General features: G+C 36.9%; 1 protein-coding gene and 1 long non-coding RNA gene across 4 annotated transcripts in view; one reads left to right on the forward strand and one right to left on the reverse strand.

Moving 5' to 3' along the window:
* On the reverse strand, nucleotides 1-1,625 carry LOC144025570 (uncharacterized). Its single transcript, XR_013284916.1, has 2 exons — nucleotides 290-1,625; nucleotides 1-218 (listed from the first exon to the last, which is right to left on the reverse strand). It is a non-coding gene; the product is annotated as an uncharacterized LOC144025570 (long non-coding RNA).
* diaph1 (diaphanous related formin 1) overlaps nucleotides 538-13,936 on the forward strand; it is a 27,614-nt gene continuing 14,215 nt past the window's right edge. The window contains exons 1-10 of one of the 3 annotated variants that reach the window (XM_077531772.1): nucleotides 538-727; nucleotides 1,279-1,405; nucleotides 9,648-9,674; nucleotides 10,223-10,387; nucleotides 10,806-10,907; nucleotides 12,304-12,434; nucleotides 12,582-12,665; nucleotides 12,737-12,800; nucleotides 13,458-13,597; nucleotides 13,739-13,844. In XM_077531772.1, coding sequence (XP_077387898.1) covers nucleotides 1,307-1,405; nucleotides 9,648-9,674; nucleotides 10,223-10,387; nucleotides 10,806-10,907; nucleotides 12,304-12,434; nucleotides 12,582-12,665; nucleotides 12,737-12,800; nucleotides 13,458-13,597; nucleotides 13,739-13,844 — 918 coding nt within the window. In that variant the 5' untranslated portion in view covers nucleotides 538-727; nucleotides 1,279-1,306. The remainder of the gene's footprint in view (nucleotides 728-1,278; nucleotides 1,406-9,647; nucleotides 9,675-10,222; nucleotides 10,388-10,805; nucleotides 10,908-12,303; nucleotides 12,435-12,581; nucleotides 12,666-12,736; nucleotides 12,801-13,457; nucleotides 13,598-13,738; nucleotides 13,845-13,936) is intronic. The other 2 variants (XM_077531773.1, XM_077531774.1) reach the window with 2 other exon arrangements.

Below are 13,936 nucleotides of genomic sequence, written 5' to 3' on the forward strand. Positions count from 1 at the left end.
TTCATACTTACATTTAGATTTATTATTTTTTTAAACAAAAATGTTAAAAGTGGATAGACACATAGATACGTTATTTGCTAAAAATTAACAATGATTTTCAGACCATCCAAGTGTAATTACAATTCACAATTCTCAGATTGGTTCGAATGTTGACATCAGTCTTGTAAACATCTGCATGTCTGTTTGCATTCTTCCTTGCTTGCGCCGGTTTTCATTTCCTACATACCAAAAACATGCATATCAGGTTCAACTCCATCGGTCTTACTTAACTTAATTTAAGAAATGTTACCTGTATCTCCCAATGCAAAATGTAATTTGACTTGAAGATAACGGAGCGGCGAAAGTTCATTCAGAATGTTTCATTCAGGTGGCGTGGCTTTATCGTTGTAAACTTTTGAAAAGTTACCATTAACTCAAAAGTTGAGTTACCACTCACATTTTAAAAGTAGCTCAAATTATCGCTGCGGGATCCTTTGGTTGGGGGGGTGGAAATAGTTTTTATGCAGTCTGGAAAAATTGCTATATTATCTAGCAACAAGGGTGCTGTGCCAACTGCCAAGTGTAAGCAGCACACCAGGAAGCAGTTCAGGTGAAGTTGTCTGTGACGCTGCCTCCGCCCCCAAACGCTTCAGGCGGACTGTCAGAAGAAAGTACAGGAAGACGACTGTCTCGGCGAGCCATCTCCTCACCGAAGGTGACTCGACCCGTATCGAGCATGGAAAGTCAGGTGGGAGCCTACGTAGTGCCAGGGCAGCATTGACGAAGCACCCCCTCAATCTAAAAGTGGACTTTTCAGCCAGGGGTTTTACCGAATGTAGCGAGACAGAGTAGCCTAGCTAAAGCTAACCGTGTTTGCTTTGAATTTTGGTGAACTTAAATCATCCCGTAACGAACTTCTATTTACGTTACACGCGGTGCCGTTCGCTGAAGTCGTGGCTTGTATTTTTTTTTTAAACCCCAAACTTTTGAATGATTCTAAGTACGTCGCTCCCGAAGACGCCGAGCAGCGCTTTGAATTTCCCTCCTTCTGGAAGACAGACAGGCGGCTTAGCAAGGAGTTCACTCGGCGAATTTGGCTCCCGACCAGATCATTAGCAACTCGGTGCTAATTGTGGCTAGTTAGCCTGGGCACCATCCCAGGCCAAAGGAGATTGTTATCATTATTATGACTTGGCTCCTACTGTCTTGGTAGTTCGTCAGAACAGTCATTTACTTTGAGTGTTTTTTTTTCTTCCGTCATTGAGTTTACCTCCACGCGCAAACTATTTTGACTTCCAGTTGAAGGAAAAGGATTAACTTTTCAACTATGGATCCACACACGGGATACGCCGCCTCGGCTCCTGGTCCCAAGAAAGACAAGAAGTCCAAGAAGGGCTACGAGGATGGAGAGCCCAAAAAGAAATTTGTGAGTATCCAGTTCGTATCCGTCATTTGCTGGCAAATCACATTGTGCTTGGGTTCATGGTTTCTCGGTTCATGACATGTCGCTTGTCGTTGTTTAAACACGCGTTTTCAGTGAAACTACAAAGCCATCAATCGTTCAGCCTGCAATTACGGTTACGTTCCAACGTTAACCCACGGTCTGACATGTCATCATATATCTCTGAAGTATCATACAAGAGGAAGTGTCAAAATAGAAGGAAGTACCTGCCCCCCCTTAGCACTTTGCACCCAGTTGTTTCACTTAACATAAACCTCCATTGGTGTATGTTTTTTTTTTTTTTTTTTTTTACGAGTTGTTATACATATAGTTGTAACTTGTATAATGTATTGCCTTTAATTACTTTCTAATCAATGTCACATGCTATGCTGTGTTAAATGAACTTGCAATGATGACAAGGTTAGCCCATGAATGTTTCTTCATTACCTCATATGAAGTTAGCATGTGATTCACTTGAGGTATCTGTCAATATAGGAGCTGTGGTGCCTGTCACCAGCCAAGGCATACTCATGTCTAGCAACAGGTGAAAAGTGATAGCACACACACACTGACAATCAGTAACCATAGAGGAGCAACGGGGAACACATTATCACAAAGTAAACAGTAGTACCACATACACGTTTACTCAAACTAAACTTTTTAATCCTGCCAAGGCAAGGCAAGTTTATTTGTATAGCACATTTCATACTCAAGGCAACTCAATGTGCTTTACACAAGGAAAGACAACACATAAGCATCCAGAAACAGTAGTTAACATTCAGAGGAAGAAAAATAAATGAAAATAGGTTACAAAATTTACTAAAAAGAAAATACAATAACAATCTTAAAACATTATTCAACAAATTTGAAAACATTTAACATAAGGAAGTTTAAAATAATAATAATAATAATAATAATAACAATAATAATAATAATAACAATAATAATAATAATAATAATAATAATAATAATAATGATGATGATATTATTATTATATTATTATATAGTATTATTTCAGTAATTCCACACCTTTTGTGTCATGCCTCTTTGTTTTAAATGTTTCATTACAGTTTTTCTTTACTCTATGCTTTTGCATTAGAAAATAAAATAGGTAACACTGCAGAGTGCAGACATCACAAAATGTTTCAGGAATGCCAATATATGCATACTTCGGATAGAAGTATGAGTAAACATGAGTGATAGACAGAAGTCTGTTGTGCCCAGAGCTAACACTAAGTACACGAGTCTGTGTTTGCATGACTACGATGCCCTCCATAGACTTGAGCTATGTCCTTGATGCCGGCATTCTGATATTTGAATCTGTCCTGATAGAATCTTTATTATGCAACACACACACATACCAGATTTCAGATCTTGAACTAAAATGGTTTGAGGAAACTGTGTTTAAAAATAGTTGAGTCATTATGTAAAATGAAATTAGTCTAAAGTAGAGCTCTCAAAATGAATTGAGTAATCAATTATCAATCAACAACTATTTTAATAATCAAGTAATTGTTTGGAGACATTTTTTTAATTTGAAATTGTTCTCATCCTCTTATTTCATCATATCAACAGCAATTTGTCATTGATTTCTGTAGTCCACCATTAAAGAAGACTGATAATCTTCTGTATTTAATTAAAATGTGACATTTGCAAACATCTGTCTTTACTTTGGGAAAACAATGACCAAGCCGGTAGGTAACATAGTACATCAATCCCCTCGCCCCTCTGCCTTTTTTTTTTTTTTAATAGCGAAACAAATATGAAGTTCACGTCCATAATAAACACCAATCATTGGTTAAAGAAACAGAAAAATACTTCTTTTTTTTTTTTAAATAAACTTTAGTGCAATATTAAAATGAATCAAAATGAATAATCGATAGATTAATCGATTCTAAAGATATTCGATAGTGACAGCACTAGTCTATAGTCAGGATCCTTGCTGTTGAACATAAACAATCCCAGAGTGCTGGTGATCTTTCTGTTTGTTCAGATTAAGAATTGAAATGAATGGAAATTAAATTAATCAGCCTGTTTTCCACGTCTCCCTCCTTCAGCGCAGCTGAATCTAATGATCAGCTCATCAGCAAGTTTTGCGGAAGCCTGAAAACGATCCTGATCCTGAATCAGGTGTATTAGTGGAGAGAAACATGGAAAACAGGCTAGATAGTGGCTCTCTCGAGGAGTTAGCCACCCCTGCCCTATGTCATATCATAATGAGTTAGCGTTTACAACCACAATATACATTTCTGCGTAGGTATATGAGCAATATTCAGTCCACAGCTGGCAGTGGGTGTTGACGGATAGTCCCACTCAAGCATGATAAGTTCCAATAAAAAAATATATTTTAATATCTGTGAGGCCCAATACATAGTGGTTGGTATTACACTGTACTACACTACATGTACAGTGTCTTGGCCATGATATGCTGGAGCATCTAGCCATACCCTGTAGATAGAATACAAAGTAGAGGGTGATATGGGACGGGATTTTCCCTTGTCCCATCCGATTTACACACACAAAAAAAAAAAAAAATCCTTAACCCAAGCCTGGACCATAGTTATTAAAAAACAAAACAAAAACAAAAAACAAAAAACATTGCCTCGTGGGTGATGTAGTTCATTTGGCCAACGTGAGTGTGTACGCATATGGAAAGACAAATACAAATGGCTGTATTAGTCTAAGATTGTTTTTCTCCTTACTGGATAACCATGCTCTTACCCACTCCCATGAACCTTTTTAGTACCGCCCCAGTCCCGTGATCAAAGATGAAGTTGAGTCCCATCCTGTGGGACCCCCAAAAAAAAGTCATTCTCTAGTCAGTGCAAAGGCACTGTAGTTCCAAACAACTAAGCATCTGTATGAATTGTGCATTATAAGTATTATTGTGTGTAACATGGAGCATGTGGCTCATCTCGGCAATAAGTGGACCCTCTTGTCAAGCATAAAATCATGCCAGCATGTGCCTTCGTGCAACAGTGCATCCACTTCCTGGGGGAACCACCTCAGCAACAGCCTAATTTAACATAATGACTCAACAAGTCCATAAAGGTGAGGTGGTCTAAATAAAATGTAGATCCAGTATATACCTCCTTATTTCTTTATATATATATATATATATATATATATATATATATATATTCTTACACCACAGATTCAGAACTCACTGTACTGTGAGACTTAGGCTGAAATGGTATGTGGTCTGTTTAGTGGAATTCAGTTACTAATTCTGAAAACCATGAAATAATAATACTGTGACACTAGGGTTAGGCAATTAAACGAAATGTGTGGTTTTGATCCTGGCGTCACAATCATAATAGCATTACAATTTAAGAAAAAGGATTAATGTGCACAAGCCATATAAAAGGTGTTAGTTGGAATAGTTTTGTTAAAAAAAAAATACAATTTGGATGCACTTTATTTTTCTCCTGAGTCCTTAATACAGTGCTGAGGTACTTGATTAGGACTCAGTATAGGCAGATGCTCAAAATCAGGTGACTCGGACTCGGGTGTAAAAAAAATGTGACTGGGACATTATTTATTTATTTATTTCAATATCTATAAAAAATAATCGAGATTATGATTTTTTTGTTTTTTTTTACATAATCACATGGCACTAACAAAGTGCAAGAATACATGACAAGGCAGGAAGTCCAGCCTCCTGTTTTTGGATTGGTTACAGTGAATATGAAAAATCTACACACCTGTGTTAAATGTTGCAGTTTTTTTGTTTGTTTTTTTTTGTTTTTTTTTTGTGAAATAAAACAATTGAGACGAAGATAAATCATTTTCACCATTATTGAGACCTATAACCTGTACAACTCGATTGGGTAAAAATGGAAATCTTTGAATGGGTGTGCAGACTTTTATAGCCACTGTATATGTAAATCTAGCACAGTGGTTAAGTCCACATAATGATGAATGTTTTGTATTCTGTGCTTATGGATACGGTCAGACCACTGTTTGGTTTTCTTCAGTGCCTGTTCTGACTGGATGTGAGAGCAGAGTTGTGTAATAAGGGTACTGTTGACCAATTTGTTGAGGCAGGCGATCCAAGGAATGCAGAGTCACTACACAAGTGAAATGCCACACTCAGATTACACTCCACTTCACCTGGTTTATCCTTTCAATCACTTACGTAATATCCTTTTCTCTTGTAAATGTAGTTTAAAGTTACTGGTAACTTTTCACCTCCTTGGATGCTCTGTATTTAGAAAACCTAAAACCAAATATCCAATAATTCTCTCCCACACTTCTAAGCAAAATCAAGGGGGATTATTCAGTTCTTTGGGTCTACCATATGCAAATGAGCTAATATTATTTTAAACGCATTCTCATTTTGCCTGTAGCTTTAAACATGACAAAACACTTTCAGACTACTTGAACAGGACGTTCTTTTACCGTTGTTTCTTAATATTTATAATCACAGACTTAAATGTGGTTTTGTAAACCAACAACCAAATATATCTTTACTTTTGAGAACAAACACTTTCGGCTGAATGGCTTGCCAGTACTTGACACTTCATTTTGGAGAGAGTTGTTAATGACTGTTAGTGGTGTAAACAAATAATACTTGTCATATAATAATTGAAGGAACCATAATGTCGCAAGGCCACAGTGGCCTTTCTTGTTGAGATCCTGGTGAGATGTGCATTACATCTGTTAGACCTGCCACAATAATAAAGTCTCAATTCAATTTAACGTGTTTATTTTCAAGAAAAAGCAATAAAAGCAGACTGTTCAGAGTGTTTACTTATTTATGGGCATATTAAAAGCCCACTACTTGTTAATGCTAGTTGTGTTAAGAATATGCTTTTGTGCATTGTACATGTGGACCCGCAGGCATATGCGATATGAGCACGTTTCGGAGGGCTGTGTCAGGAAGTTGTGCAAAAATAGCAAACAGGATATATTCTTATTCTTCCCCATTATTGAATACGCTTATCTCTCCCCACTTGCCGGTCCCTTGTGCAAGGAGGTACTAGCAGACGACTAATAAATATGCTTACACCCTCTCTCAAAACTGTGGAGGTCAGAATACTTTCGAGGTCTGGTTGATGTTTGAAAACGGGGGATAGTTTTATTACTTGACACAGGGCAGATTTGAAACGTTCTGGATCAGACTCCTTAATAGTATTTTAACTTACCTCAACAAAAACTTTTTTCTACTTCAGAATTATTCAGTTATGTTTTCTCTCTGACATATTATTCTATCGATTATTCCATTGATTAATCAGATGCAATTTTATTTTTGCATTGATGTATATTTGCATTGATGTATATTTTGAGAGAGATAGATGGAGTAAAAGCAGATGTTTGAAAATGTCTTTCTTTGAATCAACACAAAGATAATCAGGTTGCTTTCACGAAGTGCTGCAGAAATCAGAACAATTGCTGCTGAGGGGCTGAAATTGCAGGATTCGGACAATTTTAAGTTAAACAATGTCTGTAAACGATTAGTCAATAGGTAATTAATTTGATGAGGAATTACTTGTCAATCAAAACATTTTGACACCCAGCTGGAAATATTAGACTCAATTATTCTACCAGTTATCTCATTGATTGATCAAGTATTCGGATAAAAATTTGATTTTGTAATTATTCTACATAACCCATACAAAATATGCTCATGAGCTACACATATTAGCTCTGTCCACTTGAGGTTGCCATTCTACGGTGTACATTGTAGTATCTGTGACTTTGAATGTGTGGGGCGTGACGGTCGGGCCTTTTTTTTTTTTCTTTCTTTCTTTCTTTCTTTTAGATGTGTGTGCTTTTTTCCCCCTTCGACATGAACAAAGACGAAATTTTCACCCGTTATTGGTTAAAACAAACGTGTAGAATGTTGCATCGTCCAATCAACTCAAATTATTGTACAGAATGTCCCGCCTTTCCCAACCAAATTACCGTGGAGCGGTACCAGTTAGATATTGCGGAGAACTCAGTTGAGTGAAGCACATATCCATCTGGCTATTGCCAGGTTAATCTTATGGCCTTACTTAAAAATGCCAAAGAATATGCCGATAGCCACCATTACACAAGTTTTTCAACAATTAGTTGTTTAGAAATCACAGAAAACAAATGCGAGCATGCAAGTTCCCAAATACTGAGTTGTGAATTTGTGAATCTGCGGGTGTTCACTCACTATGTATCTTTTCATCCCTAACTGCAGTATTAGACTACACAGTCCCTTTTATGACAGTTTTCTTATTTGCCCCAGTCTCTTCTAAAATGAAATAAATCCTTACTGTGGCCTCCAACCAACTAACGCTTACGTTGCTGTATGCTGTATGGTCTGTTTATGCAAACATTTCGGATCAGTACGCTTTTGATAGATTTTATCTTGGACCATTGCCTCTTCTAATGATGGATCAGATTATTCAAAAATACCCCTTTTCAGGCTGGTCTTCCCCCCAATACTAATAACTAAATATCCTATTTATTGCATATGATTGTGTGTCATATTGTGTACTGTGTGTAAGCATTGGCTATACAGTACTAAACCTTCCTGGTGTCTATGTTGTGTATGCACTGGGGCGGTTTTACAATAGATAGGATTATAAATCGGTCATCCTCTGTGTTTCTCAATCTCCCTTTGACAGATTCCAGTTAATCTGGCGCTGTTGTTTGGAACACCAAGCCTATCTGCCACGTTCAACCTAGTTTAGCCCATTTATATATGAATGGAGGGGAACTAGTTTACAGTAAATCATTCAGCGCCCGATCTCAGATTCTTGTCTTGCTTTGGTGTTTTTGATTGCCATTAAGGAAACACAAAGCCTGTCTGTCACATAGACAATGGACCTACTGTCTTCTACCTTGTGTATGAATTGTGCTCTATAAATAAATCTTCTTTACCTTATATGCAGTATATATCAATTTGCATTTACATGAATAGTCAGTGTTCCTGATGAATCAACATATTCGAGGTGCATTACTTTCACATGAAAACACTTACATTTATAAAAAAAAAATGCTTTTGGTGTGTCATTTCCTGCTTTTACGTTTGTCTGGGTGTGTCTGCACGAAACAGTTTCCCTCCATGTGATGTAATTCAGCTTACAATGTCGCTATGGCAACATGGTAAGCAAAAGCAACTCTCATGGTTAGTTTGATGGCACACTGAATCACCACTACCATCTTATTCTCAACCACAGTCTTCTCATACTGCATCTCTGTTTATAGCAGCCAGACTTTCAGAACAAGATAATAAGCTTGTGTTCCTAAAAAAAAAACCTCAACCTCTGAAACTGTTTATTAACACAAAGTCTTCTACTTGGTATGTGCTTGGTATACTTAAATGTTACTTGAAGCACTGCATGTTTATTTTAATTATTTGCATTTGACTGCATTTCTTCAAAAGTAGTTATACAATCAGATATTTTCAATGGCATTTATTTGTCCACTTATTATTATTTTTTTATTAAACTTTATTTTTTTCTCCATCTTATTGTGTGAACTATATAAAAATGTACTCTAAGATATAAACACAGGAAAAGTGCAGGAAAATGGCCATAATATCTAGTAATTTTAAGAAAAAGTACTGGAATATATTGTTATCGAGAATCAAAATTACTATACATTTTTTTTTTCCCTCATCACACGCCTCTAAAAGGTCATAAGGTATACATATTTTTTTTTTGGTCATGTATTTTTAATATAGTATTACAATGTCAAGGTTTTTTGTGGTGCACATTTTCGTGTAAATTCCTTGACTTGGTATTTGGATGAATTTCCTAAAGCAGTTTTATTTGCGGCCTATAGTACACTTGCTAATAAGGTTAAATGTTCCACTTGAAAGGCTTTTATGGCTTCAATGAGGTCTCTGGATGAACATTTGTATGTGTAGTCTGACACCTTGTGTCATGATCAGCTATTACACACACAAAAAATGTGACCAGCCCTGCTTTACCATGAAGACGATTTGTAATCAATCTTATCTGCACAACTGTCACTTTTAAGATTTATTTGGCTGTGATTTCAATGTGTTAGCATCTATTTATTACTGCTTTATTTAGAATTAAACAACAGTCTCCACCTGTCCTTCACTGAATTACTGAAACAATTATAGTTTAAAGTTAATTCTGTCTAATTGATTTTTTTTTCTCCTTTTCCCACTCAACATGCCTCCCTTGTTGCCATGTTTCCCTTCTGACATCTGTTTTATGTTTCTTATCCTTTTTATGGCAATCTCTTCCTCCCTTTTTTGCTCATTCTTCATCCCTAGACACTGAAACGTCTGATTCCAGATGAGGTAGGTTTTATAACTGAATGAATGACACAATCACCAGTCTGCTTGCCTCATCCATCTTGTCATCTGTGGAAAAACAAACTCACCTTGCCACTGTTTGTTTATCACAATCTAATCCACCCTAACACACTTGTTCATAAACATACTTGTTGTCTAGTGCACTCGTGTTGGGTTGCATGCTTTGGAAGATGCAGCTTAACCACAAGTTTCTACTAATTTCCCATTTGGCAGTCGAGGGAAATTAGCATCCCAAGGGAAATTAGCATCTCTGTTGTTTAATAACAATTCCTCTGCACTTGCATGTTCTATCACCACCATGTTGACTTTGTTTGTTTTGATACATGTTTAAATCCCTAATCAGTCTTATGAAGTTGTTGAAATGAGGTTTCCATTGATGTACAAAACTTCCTAAAAACTATTGATTCATAAATCAACTCAGTTGTGTAACAGACCACAAGATGGTTAGGGATTACTTGCTGCCTCGTTCGTATTTGCAGTTTTTCATTCTCCGCTGCCCAATCTAACTTGTGCCATTTTGCCTTCAAATCTAGTTGGAACGTTTCACCAGCATGAGGATAAAGAAGGACAAGGAGAAACCGAGCCATGTCCCAGGTCAGCGGCATTCTGCGGCCGCCAACTATGAAATCAACGCTGCTAGTGCCATGCTGTTCGACTGCACAGATGAATATGTCCTGGAACTTTTTGAACAGATGCTGGTGAGAAAGCACAATGATAAGTGTGCAATTGCAGCATATGGTGCTTGAGCGAGTCATCATCTCCAGTTTGGTTTATCTTACGTGAATAAAGACCCTTCTGTCTTTTAACGCCGTTCACAGCAAAATGTGACACCACAGTCTCGTGTGATGTCGTTGGTAAATAAGTGCAGAATAAAACTTTTTCTCGAGTGAATTACATTGTACTACAATTAATGTCTTCAAAATATAATATGACTTGAAAGGATGATGATGCCATCACTAAAATTGACTTGACTCATATCCTACTGTACTGAAGTGTCAGTGGACCCACCTGAATGTTTGAAAAGCACATTTATTTCATGTTTGTTAAATACTCAAGTTAACAGATTTTTCATCGTGCTATCAAATTAATGTCATCAATCTTGTTTGAATTGTTTAGGTGGATATGAACCTGAATGAGGAGAAACAGCAGCCCCTCAGGGAAAAAGACATCACTATTAAACGTGAAATGGTCTCCCAATACCTCCACACCTCTAAAGCGGTCAGTAAAAGGTCAATTATCAGTCATTGAAGTGAACCAGGACATCTTGGTTGTTAAAATTTAGCACAACTTTCCAGTTGAATGCTTTTTATATGTATTTTTTTTTTTTTAAACATGATGACATGACATGATTTTCACAATGAGCACTGATCAATTGCCTTTGTATTGACAAAGTCTAGGACGGTCAATACGGCAATTTACAAGGTGTTCTTGGCCTCTACTAGATGGTATTAAAGCCTAGTACAGTCATCCGTTGTCATATCATGGTCCAACTATATTGTGGTTTTTTTTTGTTTTTGTTTTGTTTTTTAAATCGTGCATATATCTATATCGCAGGATCGTGCAATGATCATTTTTACACATGGACTAATGTTACTGTAAACCAGTGTTTCTCAATTCCGGTCCTCAGCCCCCCCTAGCCAGCCTGTTTTCCATGTCTCCCAATTGCAACACAGGTGAGGATCCTTATCAGGCTTCTCCAGAGCTGGCTGATGAGCGGTCATTGGAATCAGCTGCATTGGGAATTGGGAGACATGGAAAACAGGCTGGCTAGGGGGGCCTGAGGACCGGAATTGAGAAACACTGCTGTAAACTCACATAGCAATAAGCACCAACAAGCAGGAAGTGTCTCAATGATGGAGAATGTCCCAAGTTTGGGATCATTTCATATTTAAAGCAGAAAACAGTGCAATGTGTCTACTGCAAAGCACAAATGGCTATCACAACTCCAGTAAACATCATTAGCTAATGTAATAATACCCTGCCGCCGCTAGTTAAAAAGAATTGTAATTGTTCAACAGGTGGTCAAGGATAGACACAGCCGCTGGTGCACTTTCAATCTTTTTTTTATTTTATTTTATTTTATTTTATTTATTTATTTTTTATTAACAGTAACAAAGTAAACTTGTTCAGACACTAGCTGAGCCAATACTGTACTACACTCTCTTTTGCAGACAGGTCACACAACAGGCCATAATCAAGTATGCGCTAACTAACTCACAGATTTTTGTCTATTGCGGCGGGGTTTCTAGAACATAACTTGTGTAATGAATGAGGTCAAAACATGCTACAAAAGTTTTGGAATTACAAAGTTACACCCTTGAACTCAGTACAATATGGAATGCGCTACTTTATTTATTTACTTACTATTTATAGTAAATAAATACAGTAATCTCCGTGCTGAGATTTAGAAGAACTGGTAGATCAAAATGACATTTATGCAATAGCTGGTTTAATCCTTTTAACAACATAAAGAATGTACACGTAAATCATTTGTTATTGTTACATTTCGTTCTGTACTTTTTTTTTTTTGTTGGGGGGTTGCAAGAATAACATATGTAAGAACATTTGAATACACTGGTCTTACTGGCTGTTTTGGTGTTTATTTGTACATCAGGGTCAAGACCAGAAAGAAAGCTCAAAGTCAGCCATGATGTATATCCAGGAGTTGAAGTCAGACTACCGGGACTCACAGCTGCTGAGCTGTCTGGAATCACTACGGGTCTCACTCAATAACAACCCTGTCAGGTGATGTACCCATCTCTATTCTTTGCATCTAGATGCAGTTGGTGTCTTGACAATGAAAATAATTGGACAAATACACACCGTATATTTTTTTTTATTTATTTTTTATTTTTTATTTTTTCTCTAATCACTTTATCTTATGTCTTGTAGTTGGGTGCAGAATTTTGGAGATGAGGGCCTGGCCCTGCTGTTAAATCTGCTCAGAAGACTGCAAGAGGAGAAAGACGAGTTCCCGTAAGATACTCAAAACACATTGCGCAAAAGTTAATGTAAATGGTGTGTTTTAATAATGTACGCCATCCTAGAATGATGGGAGTGAAATGTCAACATGAGATCATACGCTGTCTCAAAGCCTTCATGAACAACAAGGTAGGAGTGATTTATTACTTCCTTTTAAAATACATTATTCTTCTTGTAGTTGGGTAGGCCTTTAAAATAAAAGTTGTTTGCGATGTGTGTATAGCTGTTCTCTCGTTGGTGTTGTTTAGAAATTCTTCCACTAGAGGGTGTGATTATCCCAAAGATAAAAGCAAAGGTTGACTCAACATCATAACGCTGTGGTTGTCAAATATTTCCCTAAAAAAAAATACTTGACTCTCCTCGAACCATCATGATAGATAGATCCTCTAAAAACGGGGCAGAGGTTTTATTCTGCATTGTATAGTTTTTTTTAAATTTTTTATTATTGTATAAGACACTAATATAATGCACCGATTTTAGCACTGCACTAGTATAGGAGGGGAAAACTGTACTTAAATAATGCTTAAATTAAAATGTTTTAAGCATAAAAGTTTAACAAAAATTGCAGCTACTGTAAATAAATGTTAGAAGATTAAATACAAATTGTATTGTACCTAAAAGTTGACCACAACTGAACTATACTTAACAAATGTACTTTACTGGATAAAAAAAAATTGGAGAATCACTGCATACATGCAAATATATTGACTTCACAATTATTCGGAACCCTTCTTAGTGTGATCATCTTAACCTTGCTATCCCATCCGTTTTTTTCTTTCACTTTAGTATGGTTTAAAATCCATGCTGGAGTCAGACGAGGGAATTCCTCTGCTGGTCAGAGCCATAAACCCAAGGGTGCCTCATATGATGGTGGATGCTGTCAAGCTGCTCTCTGCCATTTCCATATTGGAACACTTGGAGAATCTGTAAGAAGTTTGCAGATGTGTAAATGAATGCACATGATATTCAGTGATCTTAAATTCTTCAATTTAAAAAATGTAGCCCTGTCACTTCATGTATGTAATCATGGAAAAATAATAACATGCTAAATGCTTATATTTCTGCAGTCACGAGCGTGTTCTAGAGGCCATCACAGAGGAGGCTGAAAGACAGGACATTGAGAGATTCCAGCCACTTCTGGCTGGCATGAACAGTTCCAACATTGCCCTGAAGGTAGAAAAACACACACTTGCTCGATAGATCGCAATTATAGACACTATAAAACACCTGCTTTGCTGTGTTTGTTTTTGAAATAGTTATCGACA

This window comes from Festucalex cinctus, chromosome 9, assembly GCF_051991245.1.
Source record: "Festucalex cinctus isolate MCC-2025b chromosome 9, RoL_Fcin_1.0, whole genome shotgun sequence".
NCBI lineage: Eukaryota > Metazoa > Chordata > Actinopteri > Syngnathiformes > Syngnathidae > Festucalex > Festucalex cinctus.